Consider the following 26,174-nt stretch of genomic DNA (forward strand, 5'->3'; position numbering starts at 1 on the left):
TTTTATTTGCGCTTCCCACAGGCAGGATAGCACAAACCATGGCCTTTGTTGAACCAGTTATGGATCACTGGTCGGTGCAAGTGGTTTACACCTACCCATTGAGCCTTGCGGAGCACTCACTCAGGGTTTGGAGTCGGTATCTCGATTAAAAATCCCATGCCTCGACTGGGATCCGAACCCAGTACCTACCAGCCTGTAGACCGATGGCCTGCCACGACGCCACCGAGGCCGGTTTCAACATTGTATTTCATGTACTTAGACAAATTGCAAACAGCAGTTCTCTTGTAATCTTTCTAAAAATAATAAACATGTAGTCATTAATTTCCAGATGCGTGGGACGTAGCCCAGTGGAAAAGTGCTCGATTGATGCACGGTCGGTCTGGGATCGATCCCTGTCAGTGGGGCTATTTGTCGTTACAGCCAGTGCACCACAACTGGTATATCAAAGTCTGTGATATGTGCTGTCCTGTCTATGGGTTAGCACATATAAAAGATCCCTTGCTACTATTGGAAAAATGAAGCAGGTTTCCTCTCTGAGACTAGATGTCACAATTACCAAATGTTTAACATCCAATAGCCAATGATTAATAAATCAATGTGCTCTAGTGGTGTCGTTAAACAAAACAAACTTTAGCTCATTAATTTTCATGATTTTAGGTACCTACATGTACATAATTTTAGCCTTGGTACCCGTTGGCAGAAACCCTGAATGCATTCGGTAACACATTGACATTTGTATTAAAGCTGTTTGTTTTATTTGTATGCATCCACATCGATTAAGCTGTACAAATGAGAGTTGATTATTTCAAACATTCACCAGATTTGCCAAATGGCTAATGTTTTGGGTCAGGCTTGCACCCTGCACCTGTTACTCAGTCTTCTTGTTTTGTTTCTTTCAGTCAGTTTGAGACGCAGTTTGAAGGGGATGAATTTCAAGTGTCCAAAAAAATCAAATCACAGTGTAAGTTTTTACAAAATTCTGGGCTACTTAAACATTTTTTAAATCCACTAGCCATGGGATCAGTGATTTTAAAAATTAACTAGCCACAATTAAAAATTCACTAGCCCTACTTTACTTTAAGTTAATACAATGTGACTAAATAATAGTAATAATCAGATATATATCACCTAAACGCTAAAGAGGGAGATAGAGCTTAATAACACCGATGTTGGGGTGGGGTCAGGATATTCATATTTACAAAATAGACTTAACAGCAAGTAGACATTGGGGAGGGGGGGGGGGGGGGGGGCTGACTGAGATCAAAAGCACAAAGCAAAGTTTCTAGGCGGTTCAGGGTTTGCTCCCCAGTAAAGGATCCTGGTGTGTCCATTGGGCTATTTCTCGTTTCTTGTTCCAATCAGTGCACCACAACTGGTATATCAAAGGCCGTGGAATGTGCTATCCTGTCTGAGATGGTGCTTATAAAAGATCCATTGTCACTAATGGAAAAAATATTGCATGTTTCCTCTCAAAGACTATATGTCAAAATTACCAAATGTTTGACACCCAATAAATAGCCAGTGATTAATATATCAGTGTGCTCTAGTGGTATCGTTAAACAAAGCAAACTTTATCAAGTCATAACACATTCAACAATCTGTATGCTTCTCCATCAAACTCCTGACTGGCAAATCACATACAGGCAATAGGGTTTCATATTTCATGGGAAACACTTTTTCGCTTCAGTGCCTTGTGATCATATGAACCCATCGGAAACTTTAAAAAAAAAATTATATATATATATATTATTTTCACCGAATAGTGGTATTTGATATAATATTCTTGGGGAGAGGGGGGGAAAATTTCAGTGTCATGATTTTACCAAACATGGTACCAGAAACAACGGGCGAATCATGGGAAACACTTTTTAAAAATGTGCCGAGGTATCGTTAAGCAAACATTCCTTTCCTTGGGTCTCTGCGAATCATGTACGTCATTAGTACTCTTGTTTATTTTACTTAAAATTAGTTTGAGAAAGTCTGATTACTATTTCCAGTGTTTCGGAAGGGCCGGGAGAGGGACGCGGCTGTGTTTTCCGAGTTACATCGCAAGCTGCAGTCTCAGGTTTGTACACTGTGATGTCACACGGCTTCAAATACTGTTCATGTTTTTAGACTTAGAATGTGAAAACCAGCCAAAACTGTGCAGGTCATTTTACAAAAGACATGTATTTTACGATTATCTTATCTGTTATTTACATGTAAATTATGATTATGTTACAGGGCTAGCTCTGGCTGTGTAGAAAGTTTCGTCAAAAACCAGTATTTTCAACAAGATATCAATAATTACATGAAATGTTTTCGCCAAATTAAAATAAAATTCGCTTGTTGTGATTTTTTGCGTTGCAGGATCAAACCACCTCAATGGATCCATTCAACTGATTGGTTTTTTTTCTCGTTCCAAACAGTGCATCACAACTGGTCAAAGGCCGTGGTATGTGCTTTCCTGTCTGTGGGAAAGTACATATAAAAGATCCCTTGCTACTAATGAAAAAATTTAGCAGGTTTCCTCTAATGACTACGTGTCATCACAATTTGGCAAAGCACACACAATGATGTCACATAGTTTACAGCGTTTGCGTTTTCGTCTTTCTGGTTTCAGTTTTCAACTTGTAATAAAATGGTAGTTTAATGCACTTCATTATAGATTTGTTTTTACAGAATATGTAGAAAATTGGATTTAGATAATTATCTATGAACCATGAATAAAATACAGCTAAAATAAAGTTACAGCAATACCCAGAACAGTGAAATAGTTTGCGTCGTTTCTATATAATATGGACGTGTAGCCGATGTAGGCTGTATCAAAAATAAAGGCTTAAAAAAAACCCCACCCATATAGATGTGTTTTGTTTCAGAATGTTCTCAAGAACCGGTGGCAAGTTTTACACCTGTTGATGTGTCTCAGCGACTCCCAGGTGCCTGCGAACTCGGTGAGTGAACGTTATTACACACCCATTAGTCTTTACACCACATCCCAGTCCGGCGAACTCGGTGAGTGAACGTTATTACACACCCATTAGTCTATATACCACATCCCAGTCCGGCGAACTCGGTGAGTGAACGTTATTACATACCCATTAGTCTATAGACCACATCCCAGTCCGGCGAACTCGGTGAGTGAATGTTATTACATACCCATTAGTCTATACACCACATCCCAGTCCGGCGAACTCGGTGAGTGAACGTTATTACATACCCATTAGTCTATACACCACATCCCAGTCCGGCGAACTCGGTGAGTGAACGTTATTACATACCCATTAGTCTATACACCACATCCCAGTCCGGCGAACTCGGTGAGTGAACGTTATTACATACCCATTAGTCTATACACCACATCCCAGTCCGGTGAACTCGGTGAGTGAACGTTATTACATACCCATTAGTCTATATACCACATCCCAGTCCGGCGAACTCGGTGAGTGAACGTTATTACATACCCATTAGTCTATATACCACATCCCAGTTCGGCGAACTCGGTGAGTGAACGTTATTACATACCCATTAGTCTATATACCACATCCCAGGTGCCAGCGAACTCGGTGAGTGAACGTTATTACATACCCATTAGTCTATACACCACATCCCAGTCTGGCGAACTCGGTGAGTGAACGTTATTACATACCCATTAGTCTATATACCACATCCCAGACCGGCGAACTCGGTGAGTGAACGTTATTACATACCCATTAGTCTATATACCACATCCCAGTCCGGCGAACTCGGTGAGTGAACGTTATTACATGCCCATTAGTCTATATACCACATCCCAGTCCGGCGAACTCGGTGAGTGAACGTTATTACATACCCATTAGTCTATAGACTTCATCCCAGTCCGGTGAGTGAATGTTATTAAATACCCATTAGTCTATAGACCACATCCCAGTCCGGCGAACTCGGTGAGTGAATGTTATTACATACTTATTAGTCTATACACCACATCCCAGTCCGGCGAACTCGGTGAGTAAACGTTATTACATACCCATTAGTCTATACACCACATCCCAGTCCAGGCGGGACATAGCCAGTGGTTAGATGGCAAGTTTTACACATGTTGATGTGTCTCAGCGACTCCCAGGTGCCGGCGAACTTGGTGAGTGAACGTTATTACACACCCATTAGTCTATATACCACATCCTAGTCCGGGCGGGACATAGCCCAGTGGTTAGGCACTCGCTCGATGTGTGCGGTCGATCCTCGTTGGTGGGCCCAATAGGCTATTTCTCGTTCCAGCCAGTGCACTTTGACTGGTATATCAAAGGCCGTGGTATGTACACTACCCTGTCTGTGGGATGATGCATATAAAAGATCCCTTGCTGCTAATCGAAAAGAGTAGCCCATGAAGTGGCGACAGCGGGTTTCCTCTCTCAATATCTGTATGGTCCTTAACCATATGTCTTGACGCTGTATAACCATAAATAAAATGTGTTGAGTGCGTCATTAAATAAAACATTTCTTTCCACTAAGTGTCCCTACTGGTCCTTCTGTCTGTCTGTCTGTTGGTCGGTCTGTCCCACATACATGTATAGTTTCACAATGCCTCAAGATATTGAGTATATCTTTATCATGTACTGTTACAGATTTGCCCATTTTTGACGGAGTTATGGCCCTTGATGTTAGAAGATATGAAAATTTGTTTTCTGAACGTTTTTCCACAATGTCTCAACATACTGAGCTGGAATTTTGTGTATAGCTTTATCACGTACTGTTACAGATCTATAAAGTTTAAATTTATAGCAATTTTTCCATTTTTCACAGTTATGACCCTGAAATTAAAATTTACTGAGGTGTCATTAAACAAACATTCCTTTCCTCTCTCTCTCGACCAACTGTCAAAATAACCATGTACATATATGTTAGACACCAAATAGCCATAGTTTTAAATTGACTAAGAGATTGTTAAACATCAGTCTGTCTCTCTTTCCATGATTGCTGTTGTTGTAGTCGTCGCTGGGCTCTGCGTTGTTTGGCCGCCGACTCCCAGCATATGCCACGTCGACGCCATTTCAGCCCGGGAGTCGGATAGTTCCTGACTCGACGCCAGATCTGAGCGGTGCGAGCGCGCTGCTGCCATCCACCTTACACACGACGTTACACACGACCGACAGCAGTGGCTTCAGCAGCATCCCCAGCGGCATCAGTGGCGGTACAGGAGCTCACGTACACCAGTCATTTGCTCCAAGGTCAGTTCTTGTACGACTGTGTCTGCCATTTATGGCAGTTGCAAGGTCAGTAGTTGTAAGACATGTAAGTTCAACACCCGGTACAGTAGGGTGAAGTCTATAATTATTTTGAATTGTAATAATTGTGAAGTCTATACAGGGCTGCAGAAAGTAAACAGTTAAAATATGCAACTATACACACCAATCCGACAGTCTATCTCTTTTTTTATTTTGTTTGCCACGTGATGTTGATCACTTAACAAGTGTTCTTAATAATGTTTTGTCAATATATCTATATACATGTATATATCATTTGAAGTGAAGACACAGTATATTATAATATTGTTAATGATATATTGTTCTATAGACTGGCGGCCTAGTAGAAAGTCTTGTAGGCTAGTAAATTTTAGTTGGTTCTGGTCCGGCAGTCTAGTTTAATATTATCCATTTCTGCACCCCTGTTATACGGTATTTTGAATTGTAATAATTGTTTACGTTTGTTCGTTTCAGTTACACCCCGACGCCAGGGACAGCCGTACAAGACAGGACTGGGCGAAATCTGGGGGCTCGACTGGCCCTTGGTCTTTCCAAACCTAAAGATACTGGTTGGTAGATTTTCATCTTGAGGAGACTCTCCTTGGTTTGCTGTTATTTTAACATGTTTTGCAACAATGTATCCTTATTAAAGTGACAAACCCTTCGGAATAATGTATTCTTGTTAAAGTGACAAACCCTTTGGAATAATGTATCCTTGTTAAAGTGACAAACCCTTCGGAATAATGTATCCTTGTTAAAGTGACAAACCCTTTGGAATAATGTACAAGCCCTTTGGAATAATGTATCCTTATTAAAGTGTCAAACCCTTCTGAATAATATATCCTTGTTAAAGTGTCAAAACCCTTCGCAATAATGTATCCTTGTTAAAGTGACAAACCCTTCGCAATAATGTATCCTTGTTAAAGTGACAAAACCCTTCGCAATAATGTATCCTTGTTAAAGTGACAAACCCTTCGCAATAATGTATCCTTGTTAAAGTGACAAAACCCTTCGCAATAATGTATCCTTGTTAAAATGACAAACCCTTCGCAATAATGTATCCTTGTTAAAGTGACAAAACCGTTCTGAATAATGTATCCTTGTTAAAGTGACAAACCCTTTGCAATAATGTTTCCTTATTAAAGTGACAAACCCTTCAGAATAATGTTTCCTTATTAAAGAGACAAACCCTCCAGAATAATGTATCCTTATTAAAGTGACAAACCCTTCTTTTTTAACATTACGGCAGTATTTTTACTGTTAGAGCCGTTTTTTATAATTGAAATCAAAACATTACTCAGATGTTACTGCTGTTATCCAGGGGTGCACAAATCGGTTGTCGGGGCGCCCGGGACAACCAAAATATGTTGCGGGCCACCATTCTTTGTCAAACAGTTGCCCAACGGGCAACCAAGAAAATCATAAAACAAATAAAATGAAAAACAAAACTTCACGACAAACCTAACACTGTCATCCACTCAGCGTCCATCGTGCATGATTTTGACAGGAGGCATTTGGAAAAGCCATATGTTAGATATTTCATCCCCAAACACCTGGTTCCTACCAATTCTCGCTACAAAATATTTCCTATTCACCCTAAAAACCTTGTTGGCGCATCTCAATACTGACGACTTGTGCTTACCGAGTGAATTTTTGAGACACAATCTGGCAAGCTTTAGTCTAATTAATAATGAAATATTTCTTACGAGTTCTGCATTTTGTAAAACATGTTTTTCATGTATTAAGTTCTTCGTATTTTCATAAATTAAATTGTATTTTTGTTAAATGGTTTAGTAATATCGTCAATATAAAATATGTATTTGGTGGCGAAATAATCCGGATCGTCACGTGTACACTGTTTTACAGAGTATTCCTGCGCTTTCTCACTCTAAGGAGTCGTTGAACAATTAAGCAATTCCTGCGGCGTTTTGCGTCATTGGAATTGTACACGTTATTGAATAGTGGGGTTTGTTTGTTACAAATTATGTATCCTTTACAAAACAATATTTTGTAATATTACTCGTGTTTAATGTGTTCGATCTCCTACACAGAGGTTAAGCAGTTGTTAAAAATGTGTGCTGAATAATGTTGGCTAAAGTACGTCACAATCTTTGGGAATGGATGATGCAACCGTTGAAACGAGTATTACATAATTTTAGAGTTAACTTAATGAAAATAGCTTGTGATGGCCTTCCACATGACGAGTTCAATGCAGACAGATACGTTTCAGAATGGTGGCTATCGGCAAAGGGCACAAGACATGTGAAAGGCCACAAACTACACCAACAACCATGACTGTGACAGACCAAGTGAAGATGAGCTGTAGATAAATAATGTTAAAAAAGGAATAAAACTAAACTGATGAGTAATGATAATAATAGAAACATTTTAATTTAAATTTCAGTTTTATTTTAATGACAGTTCAAAATTATATTCATAAAATGTTTGTGAAATATGTGGGCAACCAAACTTCAGCTACTGGTTGCCCACCGGACAACCATCACAATTTCACATTTGTGCACCCCTGTTATCCATTTCCATACATCAAAAGTGTTTCTGGTCATCTTGGTGTTTGTAATACACCACAAAATGCATTTTTCATATTTTTAAAAATGCATGTACATGTATGTCTGAGTTATAGGTAATGTTTTATTTAACAACGCCACTCAACACTTTTTATTTACGGTCATATGGCGTCAAACATATGGTTAAGGACCACACAAATAATGGGAGAAGAAACCCGCTGTTGCCGTTTCATGGGCTACTCTTTTCGATTAGCAGCAAAGGATCTTTTATATCCAGCATCCCACAGACAGGATAATACATACCACGGCCTTGAGTATACCAGTCATGCTGTACTGGCTGGAACGAGAAATAGCCCAATGGGCCCAATGACAGGGATTGATCCCATACCTACCATGCATCAAGCGAACACTTTACCATCTGAGTTCTAGAGACAAGTTCTGATCTATTTTTGGGTTGGCACGTAGCCCAGTGGTAAAGCGCACGCCTGATGCACGGTCGGTCTAGGATCTATCTTCGTCGGTGGGCCCATTGAGCTACATGTATTTCTTGTTCCAGCCAGTGCACCTTGACTTGTATATCAAAGGCCGTGGTATATGCTACCCTGTCTGTGGGACAGTGCATATAAAAGATCTCTTGTTACTAATGGAAAAATGTAGCTGGTTTCCTCGCTATGACTATGTCAAAATGACCATATGTTTGACAATCAATAGCTGATGATTAATAAATCAATGTACTCTAGTGGTGTTGTTATACAAAACAAACTAATTTATCTAATGTATAGTTACCTAAATCTGGCTGAACATTAGCATACATGTACCATTACAACTGTACCTTCCTAAGTTATGCTGAGAAGGTTGCAGCGAACTTGAACAGTAAAAACAAAGAAATGGTCGACCTAAGGATTAGGGTGCTAAAACCCATTCACACGTGATGAATCGTGTTGGCTTTTGCTGGACTATATACGACAATTAGTCTGTCTTGCCTACGATTAATTGCTCCAGTTGTTTTATAAATATATTAGAATTTTAATATGGTTTGTTTTAATAGCGTGTGACACATAGCTTGCTGGACAAAACATAGAAATAAATGCGTCATATTATTAATGCGAATAACACAAACTCGCATTTTTCGCATTAATATTATGATCGCATTAATTTCAGGATCTACACTATTTGTTTACCACTATGCTACTAGATGATGCATGTTGTAACTTCGGACTGTCTGTTTCAGATTACTCTCTCGTTCCCCGGGGGCGACAGACTGTCTCAACATCTCAGTCTACGCTGGCCAGGGGAGACAACCGTGAGTTTTAACCAGCAGACGAGACATGCAGACTACAGCTCTCGTTCTCTGCAAGTTATCCTTAGAGAATATTAACACTTCAAAGTGCGGGGGTGTAGCAGTGAAAATTATCTCATTAGTACACTGGAGCAGTAACGTAAGACCATCAAACCTTGCATGCAAGTACAACTTGGGATGGTGGTCCGTTGCATGTCATAACTAGGTCACAGTGACCTACGTCTTAAATATTTTTTTTATTTCCCCAGATGTTTACCGTATTAGAGCACACTCAAAAGAAATCCTTGTTGGGACCATGTATGTCACATATCCTAACTAGGTCACTGCGACCTATATTTCCCGCATTACAGCACACTGAAGGAAATCCTTGTCTGGACCATATCTTTATCAATTCATATGATATAGGATCATCAAACCTTGCATGCAAGTACAATTTGGGATTGTGGTGTGTTGTTTATCACAACTAGGTCACCACGACATACTTTTCATGCATTATTGCACAGTAAACCGGCCTCGGTGGCGTCGTGGCAGGCCATCGGTCTACAGGCTGGTAGGTACTGGGTTCGGATCCCAGTCGAGGCATGGGATTTTTAATCCAGATACCGACTCCAAACCCTGAGTAAGTGCTCCGAAAGGCTCAATGGGTAGGTGTAAACCACTTGCACCGACCAGTGATCCATAACTGGTTCAACAAAGGCCATGGTTTGTGCTATCCTGCCTGTGGGAAGCGCAAATAAAAGATCCCTTGCTGCCTGTCGTAAAGAAGAGTAGCCTATGTGGCGACAGCGGGTTTCCTCTAAAAACAGTGTCAGAATGACCATATGTTTGACGTCCAATAGCCGATGATAAGATTAAAAATCAATGTGCTCTAGTGGCGTCGTTAAATAAAACAAACTTTACTTTTATTGCACAGTAAAGGAAATCCTTGTCCAGGCCATATCTTCCTTATCAATTCATATAACAAAGAATGAAATGTTTTATTTAACGACGCACTCAACACATTTTATTAATGGTTATATAGCGTCATATATATGGTTAAGGACCACACAGATATTGAGAGAGGAAACCCGCTGTCACCACTTCATGGGCTACTCTTGTCGATTAGCAGCAAGGGATGTTTTATATGCACCATCCCACAGACAGAGTAATACATACCACGGCCTTTGATATACCAGTCGTGGTGCACTGGCTGGCGCGAGAAATAGCCCAGTGGACCCACCGACGGGGATCAATTCCACACCAACCGCACATCGAGCGCAAACCTTGAATGCAAGTACAACTTGGGATGGCAGTATATCACATACCATAATTAGATTACTGCGACCTACTTTTTACACAGAAATCCTTACTAGTCCACCATAATTTCTGCTGGTCCATCAGACTACAGGACAGTATAATATTGTTATTATAATACAACCTTCAAATGACCATTCATTAAAACTAAATACGGTGAAATCTCATTTTTATTGCAGGGTATCTTCTCGTTTTATTGATACTAATTTAAAAAGTGTGAAACAAGAGTACTAAATATAAAGAAAAATAAATACAAATAAATGTTCTATTTGCGAGGATATTTGTTAATACAAGTGGTACATTTTCAGTGTACATGTACCTCATGAATATGTATTTGTTAATGTGAGAATTACATTTTGAGTTTTCCTCATGCATATGTATTTGTGAAACAGGGCTCCAAACTCATCAGAAAAGTATGGTGGCATGAAAAATATATCTGGGCCACTGAATTTTAAAGTACAAGCATAAGTAAGCATATAAAATATATTTGTGAGGGTATCATTAATGTGAGTTTTACATTTTGAGTTTTCTTCATGAATATGTATTTGTGAAAGTACATGTATTGTTGGTGTGAGTTATTTTTAGTCTTTCTCATGAATATGTATTTGTGAATATTGTTAATGTGAGTGTTACATTTTCAATTTTGTTCATGAATATATTTTTGCGAGTGTACTGTTAATGTGAGTGTTATATTGTCAGTTTTCCTAATGAATATGTATTAGAGGGGGTATCAATGTGAGTGTTATATTTTCAGTCTTCCTAATGAATATGTGTTAGTGAGGGTTTCAGTGTGATTGTTATATTTTCAGTCTTCCTCATGAATATGTATTAGTGAGGGTATCAATGTGAGTGTTATATTTTCAGTTTCGTTTGAAATCCCGGAAGCGAGCCTCATCAAGGATCTGATGTATTGCTTCCAGGGTATTGAGGGCAAGTGGATCAAGTTCGACTCGGGCCGGGAGAGTTACAGAATAGACCCCCAGGTAGTCACAATCTCAAACACTGTAGTCACAGTCTCAAACACTGTAGTCACAATCTCAAACACTGTAGTCGTAATCTCAAACACTAGTCACAATCTCAAACACTGTAGTCACAGTCTCAAACACTGTAGTCACAATCTCAAACACTGTAGTCACAATCTCAAACACTGTAGTCACAATCTCAAACAACTGTAGTCACAGTCTCAAACACTGTAGTCACAATCTCAAACACTGTAGTAGCAATCTCAAACAATGTAGTACCAATCTCAAACACTAGTCACAATCTCAAACACTGTAGTCAGTCTCAAACACTAGTCACAATCTCAAACACTAGTCACAATCTCAAACACTGTAGTCACAATTTCAAACACTGTAGTAGCAATCTCAAACACTGTAGTCACAATCTCAAACACTAATCACAATATCAAACACTAGTAGCAATCTCAAACACTAGTCACAATCTCAAACACTGTAGTCACAATCTCAAACACTAGTAGCAATCTCAAACACTGTTGTCACAATCTCAAACACTAGTCACAATCTCAAACACTGTAGTCTCAGTCTCAAACACTGTAGTAGCAATCTCAAACACTGTAGTCACAATCTCAAACACTAATCACAATATCAAACACTAGTAGCAATCTCAAACACTAGTCACAATCTCAAACACTGTAGTCACAATCTCAAACACTAGTAGCAATCTCAAACACTGTTGTCACAATCTCAAACACTAGTCACAATCTCAAACACTGTAGTCTCAGTCTCAAACACTGTAGTAGCAATCTCAAACACTGTAGTAGCAATCTCAAACACTAGTCACAATCTCAAACACTGTAGTAGCAATCTCAAACACTAGTCACAATCTCAAACACTAGTCACAATCTCAAACACTGTTGTCACAATCTCAAACACTAGTCATAATCTCAAACACTGTAGTCACAGTCTCAAACACTGTAGTAGCAATCTCAAACACTAGTAGCAATCTCAAACACTAGTCACAATCTCAAACACTGTAGTCACAATCTCAAACACTGTAGTCACAATCTCAAACAATGTAGTACCAATCTCAAACACTAGTCACAGTCTCAAACACTAGTCACAGTCTCAAACACTAGTCACAGTCTTAAACACTGTAGTCACAGTCTCAAACACTGTAGTCACAGTCTCAAACACTGTAGTCACAGTCTCAAACACTAGTCACAGTCTTAAACACTGTAGTCACAGTCTCAAACACTAGTCACAGTCTTAAACACTGTAGTCACAGTCTCAAACACTAGTCACAGTCTTAAACACTGTAGTCACAGTCTCAAACACTAGTCACAGTCTTAAACACTGTAGTCACAGTCTCAAACACTGTAGTCACAGTCTCAAACACTAGTCACAGTCTTAAACACTGTAGTCACAGTCTCAAACACTGTAGTCACAGTCTCAAACACTGTAGTCACAGTCTCAAACACTAGTCACAGTCTTAAACACTGTAGTCACAGTCTCAAACACTAGTCACAGTCTTAAACACTGTAGTCACAGTCTCAAACACTGTAGTCACAGTCTTAAACACTGTAGTCACAGTCTCAAACACTAGTCACAGTCTTAAACACTGTAGTCACAGTCTCAAACACTAGTCACAGTCTTAAACACTGTAGTCACAGTCTCAAACACTAGTCACAGTCTTAAACACTGTAGTCACAGTCTCAAACACTGTAGTCACAGTCTCAAACACTAGTCACAGTCTTAAACACTGTAGTCACAGTCTCAAACACTGTAGTCACAGTCTTAAACACTGTAGTCACAGTCTCAAACACTAGTCACAGTCTTAAACACTGTAGTCACAGTCTCAAACACTAGTCACAGTCTTAAACACTGTAGTCACAGTCTCAAACACTAGTCACAGTCTTAAACACTGTAGTCACAGTCTCAAACACTGTAGTCACAGTCTCAAACACTGTAGTCACAGTCTCAAACACTAGTCACAGTCTTAAACACTGTAGTCACAGTCTCAAACACTAGTCACAGTCTTAAACACTGTAGTCACAGTCTTAAACACTGTAGTCACAGTCTCAAACACTGTAGTCACAGTCTCAAACACTAGTCACAGTCTTAAACACTGTAGTCACAGTCTCAAACACTGTAGTCACAGTCTTAAACACTGTAGTCACAGTCTCAAACACTGTAGTCACAATCTCAAACACTGTAGTCACAATCTCAAACACTAGTCACAGTCTTAAACACTGTAGTCACAGTCTCAAACACTGTAGTCACAGTCTCAAACACTAGTCACAGTCTTAAACACTAGTCACAGTCTTAAACACTGTAGTCACAATCTCAAACACTGTAGTCACAGTCTCAAACACTGTAGTCACAGTCTTAAACACTGTAGTTACAGTCTCAAACACTAGTCACAGTCTTAAACACTGTAGTCACAGTCTCAAACACTAGTCACAGTCTCAAACACTGTAGTCACAATCTCAAACACTGTTGTCACAATCTCAAACACTAGTCATAATCTCAAACACTGTAGTCACAGTCTCAAACACTGTAGTAGCAATCTCAAACACTAGTAGCAATCTCAAACACTAGTCACAATCTCAAACACTGTAGTCACAATCTCAAACACTGTAGTCACAATCTCAAACAATGTAGTACCAATCTCAAACACTAGTCACAGTCTCAAACACTAGTCACAGTCTCAAACACTAGTCACAGTCTTAAACACTGTAGTCACAGTCTCAAACACTAGTCACAGTCTCAAACACTAGTCACAGTCTCAAACACTGTAGTCACAGTCTCAAACACTGTAGTCACAGTCTCAAACACTAGTCACAGTCTTAAACACTGTAGTCACAGTCTCAAACACTGTAGTCACAGTCTCAAACACTGTAGTCACAGTCTCAAACACTAGTCACAGTCTTAAACACTGTAGTCACAGTCTCAAACACTGTAGTCACAGTCTCAAACACTAGTCACAGTCTTAAACACTGTAGTCACAATCTCAAACACTGTAGTCACAGTCTCAAACACTGTAGTCACAGTCTCAAACACTAGTCACAGTCTTAAACACTGTAGTCACAGTCTCAAACACTGTAGTCACAGTCTCAAACACTAGTCACAATCTCAAACACTGTAGTCACAGTCTCAAACACTAGTCACAGTCTTAAACACTGTAGTCACAATCTCAAACACTGTAGTCACAGTCTCAAACACTGTAGTCACAGTCTCAAACACTGTAGTCACAGTCTCAAACACTAGTCACAGTCTCAAACACTAGTCACAGTCTTAAACACTGTAGTCACAGTCTTAAACACTGTAGTCACAGTCTCAAACACTGTAGTCACAGTCTCAAACACTGTAGTCACAGTCTCAAACACTAGTCACAATCTCAAACACTGTAGTCACAATCTCAAACACTGTAGTCACAGTCTCAAACACTGTAGTCACAGTCTCAAACACTAGTCACAGTCTTAAACACTGTAGTCACAGTCTCAAACACTAGTCACAGTCTTAAACACTGTAGTCACAGTCTCAAACACTGTAGTCACAGTCTCAAACACTAGTCACAGTCTTAAACACTGTAGTCACAGTCTCAAACACTGTAGTCACAGTCTCAAACACTGTAGTCACAGTCTCAAACACTAGTCACAGTCTTAAACACTGTAGTCACAGTCTCAAACACTAGTCACAGTCTTAAACACTGTAGTCACAGTCTCAAACACTGTAGTCACAGTCTTAAACACTAGTCACAGTCTTAAACACTAGTCACAGTCTCAAACACTAGTCACAGTCTTAAACACTGTAGTCACAGTCTCAAACACTGTAGTCACAGTCTCAAACACTAGTCACAGTCTTAAACACTGTAGTCACAGTCTTAAACACTGTAGTCACAGTCTCAAACACTAGTCACAGTCTTAAACACTGTAGTCACAGTCTCAAACACTGTAGTCACAGTCTCAAACACTAGTCACAGTCTTAAACACTGTAGTCACAGTCTTAAACACTGTAGTCACAGTCTCAAACACTGTAGTCACAGTCTCAAACACTGTAGTCACAGTCTCAAACACTAGTCACAATCTCAAACACTGTAGTCGCAGTCTCAAACACTAGTCATAGTCTTAAACACTGTAGTCACAGTCTCAAACACTGTAGTCACAGTCTCAAACACTGTAGTCACAGTCTCAAACACTGTAGTCACAGTCTCAAACACTAGTCACAGTCTTAAACACTGTAGTCACAGTCTTAAACACTGTAGTCACAGTCTCAAACACTAGTCACAGTCTTAAACACTGTAGTCACAGTCTCAAACACTGTAGTCACAGTCTCAAACACTAGTCACAGTCTTAAACACTGTAGTCACAGTCTTAAACACTGTAGTCACAGTCTCAAACACTGTAGTCACAGTCTCAAACACTGTAGTCACAGTCTCAAACACTAGTCACAATCTCAAACACTGTAGTCACAATCTCAAACACTGTAGTCACAGTCTCAAACACTAGTCACAGTCTTAAACACTGTAGTCACAGTCTCAAACACTGTAGTCACAGTCTCAAACACTGTAGTCACAGTCTCAAACACTGTAGTAGCAATCTCAAACACTTTAGTAGCAATCTCAAACACTGTAGTAGCAATCTCAAACACTCTAGTCACAATCTCAAACACTTTTTTTCACCATGTTTCAATACTTTTTTCTTTCTTTTTAATTATTATAAATTAAAAAAAATATTTGTGTATTAATTTTATTTTTACAATCATAAAGTAGAAATCTCAGACCATTCTTGCAGAAAATAATAAGTGACTAAGGCTAAACAAAATAAATTCCTCATCTCTGGTCAGTGTGACCAGAGACTGACTCTTTTTTTTTTCCTGCTTAATCTGTTATTGCCATTAACCTTCTGACTACTGCAGGCGAGATATCTTGCTCGACGTCACGTCCGTCAACATACTGTACACTGTATGCAGTGCATTCCCCAATTCATATTTCCCGCCGTTTTGCACACAACACTCACCGAAAATGGAAATATAATAAAAGAAAAAAGATTTCTTTTCAAAATGGTGGCTTTGATTTAGATTTTTTCAATTGAAAATACCTTGAAATTTAGGTTTTCGGCAAGTATTTTCACTTGACAACAATGGCGGCATGTCACAGTCATTTTCAGGGATCGTAGCTGATTGTGACAGCTAATTTGATAATAAATTTTATCGTTTTACCAACAACGAAAATCACCAAATATTGCAATATGAATCATAGTTCGGGTTTTTTTAAAATTCTGGTCAGAAAACCACTGTTATCGGAAATAATGGACATAAATACTAGACAGCTGGCCACAAATGCCCGTAAGTAAACACAACTTTTTCTATTTTTTGCCTAATTTTAATCACCATTAACTGATCTAAAAATCATAAAAATTACACAAAACCCACGAAAATAATACTTACCGGTTCATATATGAACTTTATTTCATGTATTTATAAAATATTTAAGTGAATATATGTCAGCAAACATTATAAACTTGTACCCGCTCAACGTGGGTTTTGTTAAAAAATTAATCCAGTAATTTAAAAGTTAATATCTCATTACAATATATTTTCACTGCTGTCTTTCAGGCTGGGATTCCGAAGGCTGTGAGACAGCTGATCAGCAAACTGGCCGAGTGTGGCTGGCTGTACAACAAGATCAAACACTACGTAGAGTCGAGGAGCTTTGATAAAGCTTTCGGTTTGGTTGGCCAGGTATGGCTTCTCATTGGTTTTCACTTGAGACTTCCACAAATGGCAGTTGTTTCGGTTGTGTATTTGTTATGCAGCTTTCGTACACACCTGTTAATGGGAACATCATTTTTTATTTTTTATAACACAGTGTTAACACACATATGTGCGATAACATTTTAAAGACATATGACTGGCTGCTCCTAGGTGATGACCAGGTCACCAATGTCATACCATCCAGTGAAGAAAAAAGCACGGTCGAATTGATCACTCTGTGACGTACAAGTTAACTATAAGCCTGTACATAGGTTTTAGTTGGAAAAGGCGTTTAAATTTATTTTAAAACTGTTTGCAGAAAATATGTAAGAAATAGAATACTACATTCATGTCTGTTAATTGCCATTTATTTTACAACTCGTTTAAAAACGTATCTAACTCACTTTTTCTCGTTGGATATGTTTTTAAACAACTTGTAACATAAATGGTATCTAACGGCCGCTTGTGTAGTATTCTCTATTTATTAGAAGTAACCAATTTACCATTCACGTTAGTCAGTCTTAGTGTGTGGTGTTTTGTTTTTAAATTTCAAAAAAGGTTAGGTCATAATAACATAAATCCCAGATTTGTCATGCCCACCTTCCCTGAGGACAAAAGCCCACCTCTGTATTTTTTATTGAGGGAGGCGGGGAGTGGGGGGTGGTTGACTTGATGTTTGGTATTTCTAGTGTCCTGAAAATGTAGAAAAGTAAAATAAACTAAAATGTCATTTCCTAGGTATGTAACTGGTTTGACTTGCTCATATACCACAGGGGTTTCGAACACGCTTTTCATCTCCTGCCTCCAGTTTTGAAAATCTAGCTTTTATTGTATTATGGCCTTAGGCAAACCAACATAAATTGAAAAAAAACATTTGTATAAAATGTTTAGCTTAGGCAAACCAAAATAAGTTTGGAAAATTTGTGGCATATATTCCCTTTTCAAGTTATGCAAATATTGAATTTCAGAATGCCTACTGTCCATGAAATAACTTTCATTCAAGATTATCCACAAACATTCGAACATAACAGTATTCAGCTTCTCGTTTTCATCTTTTATAAGACATGAGAAATGCGATATTGAACAACATGTTACCTGTTGTAGGCAAAGATTGGGGATTATACACGCTGAAAGTTCCGTTTTTACTGACTGTTTTCTATTCTTTGTTTACAGAGTTTCTGTACAGCCCTACATGAAGAACTAACCGAGTACTACAGACTGATAGCTGTTCTCGAGGCACAGGTATACAGTATTTGGAGAATACCCAACTCGCTACATGGCAATACTGTTTGTCTTGCACAAGTGAATAGAGTAAAGTCACGAAAGAAAGAAATGTTTTATTTAACGACACACTCAAAACATTTTATTTACGGTTATATGGCATCAAACATATGGTTATAGACCACACAGATAATGAGAGAGGAAACCCGCTGTTCCCACTTCATGGACTACTATTTTCGATTAGCAGCAAGGGATCTTTTATATGCACCATCCCACAGACAGGGTAGTACATACCACAGCCTTTGATATACCAATCGTGGTGCACTGGCTGGAACGAGAAATAGCCCAATGGGCCCACCGACAGGGATCGATCCCAGACCAACCGCGCATCGAGCGAGCGCTGTACCACTGGGCTACATCGCACCCCAATAGAGTCACGAGTGCAAGATAAACGGTATTGCCGAGTAGCGAGGTGGGTATACTATTTATTACTCAGTATCAATATTTATCATTTTATGGAAGATTTTCAAACGATACTGTTATTGAACACAAGTTTGCATTGTGAGAACAGGAGACAGCATTGCATCATAGCTGTGACGTATGTATCACTGATGATGTAAGTTAGTTGAATAAAAATAGTTACGGTTGTTTGTTGTTGCCTAACAGTTGTGACGTCAAAGCCTATAGCCAAGCACTGTTTATGATGTCAAAACGTATCTAGGGGAAGAATTGGGGGGGGGGGGGGGGGGGGGGGCTTTTTTCTTTCCCCACTTCTCTCTGCCCATATGGGTAATAAGATATTTTCCTTGCTGGGTAAAAGGATGGGATGTAGCTCAATTGGTAGAGTGCTCGCCCAAGGTCATTATGTTGTAGGATTCATTCTCCTTGGGGGATACTGAGTTTTTCCCCAAAAAACTGGGATCTCAAAGGCTGTGGTATGTACTGTCCTGTCAGTGGGAAAGTGCATTTAAAAGACATACCTTTTTATGCTTTATCGCAGTCGGTGGAGCTCTCACCTGAGGTGTTTAAATCTTTTTAGTTGCAGCAGGAGCAGGACCCAGGAATTGCCGAGACGAGCAGTCTGACCCTCCGCCGTCTTGCCGTGTGGACATTCGACCCTCTCGTGCGACTCAAGATATTGGCTGCGTTAGTCGATGTCTGCAAAGGTGTGTAGTGTCAGTTATTATCATTCGACCCTCTCGTGCGACTCAAGATATTGGCTGCGTTAGTCGATATCTGCAAAGGTGTGTATTGTCAGTTATTATCATTCGACCCTCTCGTGCGACTCAAGATATTGGCTGCATTAATCGATGTCTGCAAAGGTGTGTATCGTCAGTTATTTTGGTGCAACTCCAGATATTGGCCGCGTTAGTCGATGTCTGCAAAGGTGTGTATCGTCAGTTATTATGGTGCAACTCCAGATATTGGCCGCGTTAGTCGATGTCTGCAAAGGTGTGTATCGTCAGTTATTATGGTGCAACTCAAGATATTGGCCGCGTTAGTCGATGTCTGCAAAGGTGTGTATCCTCAGTTATTATGGTGCAACTCCAGATATTGGCCGCGTTAGTCGATGTCTGCAAAGGTGTGTATCGTCAGTTATTATGGTGCAACTCCAGATATTGGCCGCGTTAGTCGATGTCTGCAAAGGTGTGTATCGTCAGTTATTATGGTGCAACTCCAGATATTGGCCGCGTTAGTCGATGTCTGCAAAGGTGTGTATCGTCAGTTATTATGGTGCAACTCCAGATATTGGCCGCGTTAGTCGATGTCTGCAAAGGTGGGTATCGTCAGTTATTATGGTGCAACTCAAGGTATTGGCGTCGTTAGTCGATGTCTGCAAAGGTGTGTATCGTCAGTTATTATGGTGCAACTCAAGATATTGGCCGCGTTAGTCGATGTCTGCAAAGGTGTGTATCGTCAGTTATTATGGTCAACTCATTATATTGGCAGTCGATGTCTGCAAAGGTGTGTATCGTCAGTTATTATGGTGCAACTCAAGATATTGGCCGCGTTAGTCGATGTCTGCAAAGGTGTGTATCGTCAGTTATTATGGTGCAACTCAAGATATTGGCCGCATTAGTCAAATGTCTGCAAAGGTGTGTATCGTCAGTTATTATGGTGCAACTCAAGATATTGGCCGTGTTAGTTGATGTCTGCAAAGGTGTGTATCATCAGTTATTATCCACATGGGGTAGGACGTAGCCCAGTGGTCAGGTCAGGTCAGGTCAGAGGGTTTAACGTGCACATTCAGAGCAAGCTGTTGTAGCGCACACCTGTTCTGGGCACAGGTGCCGGCTCCTCCGTCCAGGACAGGAAAGGTGTGGGTGGTGGAAGGAAGGATCATCTGCACTAGAAGGTGCAAGGGAGAACCAGCAGTCCGGCCGGGGATGGTAGCAGGTGTATCCCAGTGGTAAAGCGCTTGTCTTATATGTGGTCAGTCTGAGCATATTGTGTTATTTCTCATTCCAGCCAGTGTACCAAAAAAAAAGTAAAGTTTGTTTTATTTAACGACGCCGCTAGAGCACATTGATTTTTTATCTTATCATCGGCTATTGGACGTCAAACATATGGTCATTCTGACACTGTTTTTAGAGGAAACCCGCTGTCGCCACATAGGCTACTCTTTTTACGACAGGCAGCAAGGGATCTTTTATTTGCGCTTCCCACAGGCAGGATAGCACAAACCATGGCCTTTGTTGAACCAGTTATGGATCACTGGTCGGTGCAAGTGGTTTACACCTACCCATTGAGCCTTGCGGAGCACTCACTCAGGGTTTGGAGTCGGTATCTCGATTAAAAATCCCATGCCTCGACTGGGATCCGAACCCAGTACCTACCAACCTGTAGACCGATGGCCTGCCACGACACCACCGAGGCCGGTACCAGTGTACCACGACTGGTATATCAAAGGCCGTGGTGTGTGCTGTCCTGTCTGTGGGATGGTGGATATGAAAGATCCTTTGCTACTAATGGAAAATCATACCTGGTTTCATCTCTAAGACGTATATGTCAAAATTACCAACTGTTTGACATCCAGTAGCCGATGATTAATTAATCATTGTGCTCTAGTGGTGTTGTTAAACAAAACAAACTTCATTATCCACGTAGTTCAAGGTACACAGGGTTATATAACTAGTACAACATACATGGTTCATAATGATTTCACCTGATCAATGAATGCCGTAATTTTGGGCAGTGACGTCTGAACATAATGTGTACGAAAGGAAAACAAGGGGGCGAAAAGAGACTGGTGTCTATCTTAGCAGTTGACAAATAGGAATTAAATAATATGGGCCGAATTTGCGAAGCCAGTTTTATTAAAACATAGGTGTTTAAGCATTGTAAATGTATGTAGGTACTTGTGTATAAGACATAAACAGGCTTTGTAAATTTGGCCCATTATGTTTAAGCGGGGTTTAGACTAAGAGTAGATTTACCTGGATTTAGTGTCGCATATGTTTTTTTTGTGTTTTTTTATTAAACGCCTATGGTTTTATTTTGTAGGTAAGAAAGGTGGAGCCCTGGCGTCTGGGATATATTCGTGTATGCAGCACGGAGACCCGTTCGTGAGATCAGTCATCAAGCTAAACCTCACAATGGTGTGTTTTTATAGTGTTTTCCTCCTTCATAAGTAGAGCACTAAAGACATTAGGTGCCAGTCCAACCTGTACGTAAACAAAACAATGTCCTTTATAACCCATTTTATATTCAGTAGATTTTTTTCCTTTTCAATTTTATTAGTAAAGTAAAGTTTGTTTTGTTTAACGACATCACTAGAGCACATTGATTTATTATCATCTATTGAATGTCAGATATTTGGTCATTTTGACATATAGTCTTCTTAGGAAACCCGCTACATTTTTCCATTAGTAGCAAGGGATCTTTTATATGCATCATCCCACAGACAGGATAACACATACCACAGCCTTTGATATACCAGTCGTGGTGCACTGGCTGGAATGAAAAATAGCCCAATGGTCCCACTGACGGGAATTGATCTAAAATCCAACCGTTCATCAAACAAATGCTTTACCACTGGGCTACGTAACGCACACACATTTTATTAGTAGTCTATATCTTATGTGTTGCTGAGCAGTTTTACCCAGCTGCTCAGAACCAGGAAATAGTATTTCAAAATCCTAGTTAACCAGAAGTTGGTTCGTATGATTTGATTTTACCTAGATAAATGATTGTTCGTTCACATGAATTATCTGTGCCTAACCTAATTAATTACCTCAAACTTGCATTAAACTGGCAGGTAACATGTGAACAGAATGACAGTTTGATCGAAATATTATTTTGCGTCATGCAAAAAGGATTTTAGTATGGATGTAAAATGGACCCATTCTAACCTGTGCTTATCTGGTTTTCATTGACTAATGTGTCAGCCGATATATGTGACCCTTGTTGAAAAAGATACCTGTATTAACGTGTGTTTGTGTGTTTTCCATTGACAGGTGTTTTAGCGATATATGTGACCCTTGTTGAAAAAGATACCTGTATTAACGTGTGTTTGTGTGTTTTCCATTGACAGGTGTTTTAGCGATATATGTGACCCTTGTTGAAAAAGATACCTGTATTAACGTGTGTTTGTGTGTTTTCCATTGACAGGTGTTTTAGCCGATATATGTGACCCTTGTTGAAAAATATACATGTATTAACGTGTGTTTGTTTTCCATTGACAGGTGTTTTAGCCGATATATGTGACCCTTGTTGAAAAATATACATGTATTAACGTGTGTTTGTTTGTTTTCCATTGACAGGTGTTTTAGCCGATATATGTGACCCTTGTTGAAAAATATACTTGTATTAACATGTGTTTGTGTGTTTTCCATTGACAGGTGTTTTAGCCGATATATGTGAACCTTGTTGAAAAATATACATGTATTAACGTGTGTTTGTTTGTTTTCCATTGACAGGTGTTTTAGTCGATATATGTGACCCTTGTTGAAAAATATACCTGTATTAACGTGTGTGTTTGTGTGTTTTCCATTGACAGGTGTGTCAGCCGATATATGCGACTTTGTTGAAAAATATATCTATATTAATGTGTGTTTGTGTTTTCCATTAACTCTTTGGGGCCGAATCCCGACTCACGTCGTGATGTTAATTTGCGCGAAATGTCGAGTCCCGCCTGTACGCGTCGTTTACAAGCAGTAGCTATTATCGAATGCCAACTGGAGGCGTGGCCGACTGTACATGTAAAACGAGACGTCATTGGCTAATATAATTAGAAGTTTTCATTATCAGCTTGTAGAAGATTAATCCAGTGACCAATAAAAAGTAGTCTTACAGCTGGGTTTGTTCATGCACCTCGTGTCTTTGTTCAGCTTTGTTCGCTTTGAATTTTTTTTTAACAAAATGGACGACGACGTATTTCTCAATTCTGATGATGATAGTATTTCAGAATTTGAAGGTTTCACGAACGATGACGTACTCGATTTAAATAACAGTAATTCGTATGTAGACTTAAGTAGCGATAGTGACGACATACCATTGTCACATTTTCGAAATAGACGGAACATCGGTAGGACTCTTACACTGGCCTGTTGTGCTGGGTAAAAAATGGACATGTAAACAATGCAGTACACAAGGCATTCGACGTGAGCCAGCCACAGGCTGTGAACAGTGCAATGTGAACCTGTGTGTTGGATGTTTCAAGCAATACCACAAAGCCAGATTTCCAGTATTGTTTCAGTGAAAAACCCCAAAATCAATCAGAACTTCCTGACAATTACCAGTAACGTTTATTAAAACTTTTGTTTATTTCTGTTATTTATAGACAATTAAACTACTTTTTTACAATTACATCATATAAAATAATATATGTTCTTCATTAATTGCACATAATTAAATAGCTCACAAAATTGGATGCAGATTTGTTTATTGATTAAGTTAAAGAGTTATTTTTGCTGCAGTGCATGAAATCTGTGTTTATGCTTTAGGGCACCAGCAGGTAAACACTGCCTACGGCTGGAATTCAAAATGGCCGCCAGGCCTCAAAGAGTTAACAGGTGTGTCAGCCGATACATGCAACTTGTGTAAAAATATACCTGTATTAACCTGTGTTTGTGTTTTCCATTAACAGGTGTGTCAGCCGATATATGCGACTTGTGTAAAAATATACCTGTATTAACCTGTGTTTGTGTTTTCCATTAACAGGTGTGTCAGCCGATATATGTGACCCGTGTGTAAAAATATACCTGTATTAACCTGTGTTTGTGTTTCCATTAACAGGTGTGTCAGCCGATATATGCGACTTGTGTAAAAAATATACCTGTATTAATGTGTGTTTCCCATTGGCAGGTGTTTTAGCCAATTATGCGACTTGTGTACAAATATATCTGTATTCACGTGTGTTTGTGTTTTCCATTGACAGGTGTGTTAACCAATATATGCGACTTGTGTAAAAATATACCTGTGTTTGTGTGTTTTCCATTGACAGGTGTGTCAGCCAATATATGCGACCTTGCTGCGGTGGCTTTACGACGGGGAGCTGGAAGATACGTACCACGAGGTGAGTACCACATTTCTAAGTACACGAGGGGCGGGATTTAACTATGTTGGAATCTAAGTACTTAATGGGCGGGATTTAACTCTGTATGAATCTTAAGTACTTGGATGGGGGGCGGCATTTAACTCTATATGAATCTATGTACATAATGGGCAGGATTTAACTCTGTTGAAATCTATGTACTTAATGGGCGGGATTTAACTATGTTTGAATCTTAAGTACTTGGATGGGGGGCGGCATTTAACTCTATATGAATCTATGTACGTAATGGGCAGGATTTAACTCTGTTGAAATCTATGTACTTAATGGGTGGGATTTAACTCTGTATGAATCTTAAGTACTTGGATGGGGGCGGCATTTAACTCTATATGAATCTATGTACGTAATGGGCAGGATTTAACTCTGTTGAAATCTATGTACTTAATGGGCGGGATTTAACTCTGTTGAAATCTATGTACGTAATGGGCAGGATTTAACTCTGTTGAAATCTATGTACGTAATGGGCAGGATTTAACTCTGTTGAAATCTATGTACTTAATGGGTGGGATTTAACTCTGTTGGAATCTAAGTACTTAATGGGTGGGATTTAACTCTGTTGGAATGTAAGTATTTGAGAGGCGGGATTTAACTGTTGGAATCTAAGTACTTGAGGGGCGGGATTTAACTGTTGGAATCTAAGTATTTGAGGGGCGGGATTTATTGGATCTAAGTATTTGAGGGGCGGGATTTAACTGTTGGAATCTAAGTATTTGAGGGGCAGGATTTAACTGTTGGAATCTTAAGTACTTGAGGGGCGGGATTTAACTGTTGGAATCTAAGTACTTGAGGGGCGGGATTTAACTGTTGGAATCTAAGTATTTGAGGGGCAGGATTTAACTGTTGGAATCTAAGTACTTGAGGGGCGGGATTTAACTGTTGGAATCTAAGTACTTAATAGGCAGGATTTAACTGTTGGAATTGTTGGAATCTAATTACTTGAGGGGTGGGATTTAACTGTTGGAATCTAAGTACTTGAGGGGCGGGATTTAACTGTTGGAATCTTAAGTATTTGAGGGGCGGGATTTATTGGATCTAAGTATTTGAGGGGCGGGATTTAACTGTTGGAATCTAAGTACTTGAGGGGCGGGATTTAACTGTTGGAATCTAAGTATTTGAGGGGCAGGATTTAACTGTTGGAATCTAAGTACTTGAGGGGCGGGATTTAACTGTTGGAATCTAAGTATTTGAGGGGCAGGATTTAACTGTTGGAATCTAAGTACTTGAGGGGTGGGATTTAACTGTTGGAATCTAAGTACTTGAGGGGCGGGATTTAACTGTTGGAATCTAAGTACTTAATAGGCAGGATTTAACTGTTGGAATTGTTGGAATCTAATTACTTGAGGGGCGGGATTTAACTGTTGGAATCTA

General features: G+C 39.5%; 1 protein-coding gene across 1 annotated transcript in view; it reads left to right on the plus strand.

The window, feature by feature from the left end:
• The window catches only part of LOC121375105 (gamma-tubulin complex component 3 homolog), a 63,963-nt gene that overhangs the window by 5,286 nt on the left and 32,503 nt on the right, over positions 1 to 26,174 (plus strand). The window contains exons 3-14 of the mRNA XM_041502351.1: positions 900 to 961; positions 1,998 to 2,065; positions 2,859 to 2,933; positions 4,948 to 5,186; positions 5,676 to 5,770; positions 8,958 to 9,029; positions 11,184 to 11,302; positions 16,895 to 17,020; positions 18,206 to 18,274; positions 19,293 to 19,419; positions 21,758 to 21,852; positions 24,699 to 24,770. Coding sequence (XP_041358285.1) covers positions 900 to 961; positions 1,998 to 2,065; positions 2,859 to 2,933; positions 4,948 to 5,186; positions 5,676 to 5,770; positions 8,958 to 9,029; positions 11,184 to 11,302; positions 16,895 to 17,020; positions 18,206 to 18,274; positions 19,293 to 19,419; positions 21,758 to 21,852; positions 24,699 to 24,770 — 1,219 coding nt within the window. The remainder of the gene's footprint in view (positions 1 to 899; positions 962 to 1,997; positions 2,066 to 2,858; positions 2,934 to 4,947; positions 5,187 to 5,675; positions 5,771 to 8,957; positions 9,030 to 11,183; positions 11,303 to 16,894; positions 17,021 to 18,205; positions 18,275 to 19,292; positions 19,420 to 21,757; positions 21,853 to 24,698; positions 24,771 to 26,174) is intronic.

The sequence above is a fragment of the Gigantopelta aegis genome, chromosome 1, assembly GCF_016097555.1.
Source record: "Gigantopelta aegis isolate Gae_Host chromosome 1, Gae_host_genome, whole genome shotgun sequence".
NCBI lineage: Eukaryota > Metazoa > Mollusca > Gastropoda > Neomphalida > Peltospiridae > Gigantopelta > Gigantopelta aegis.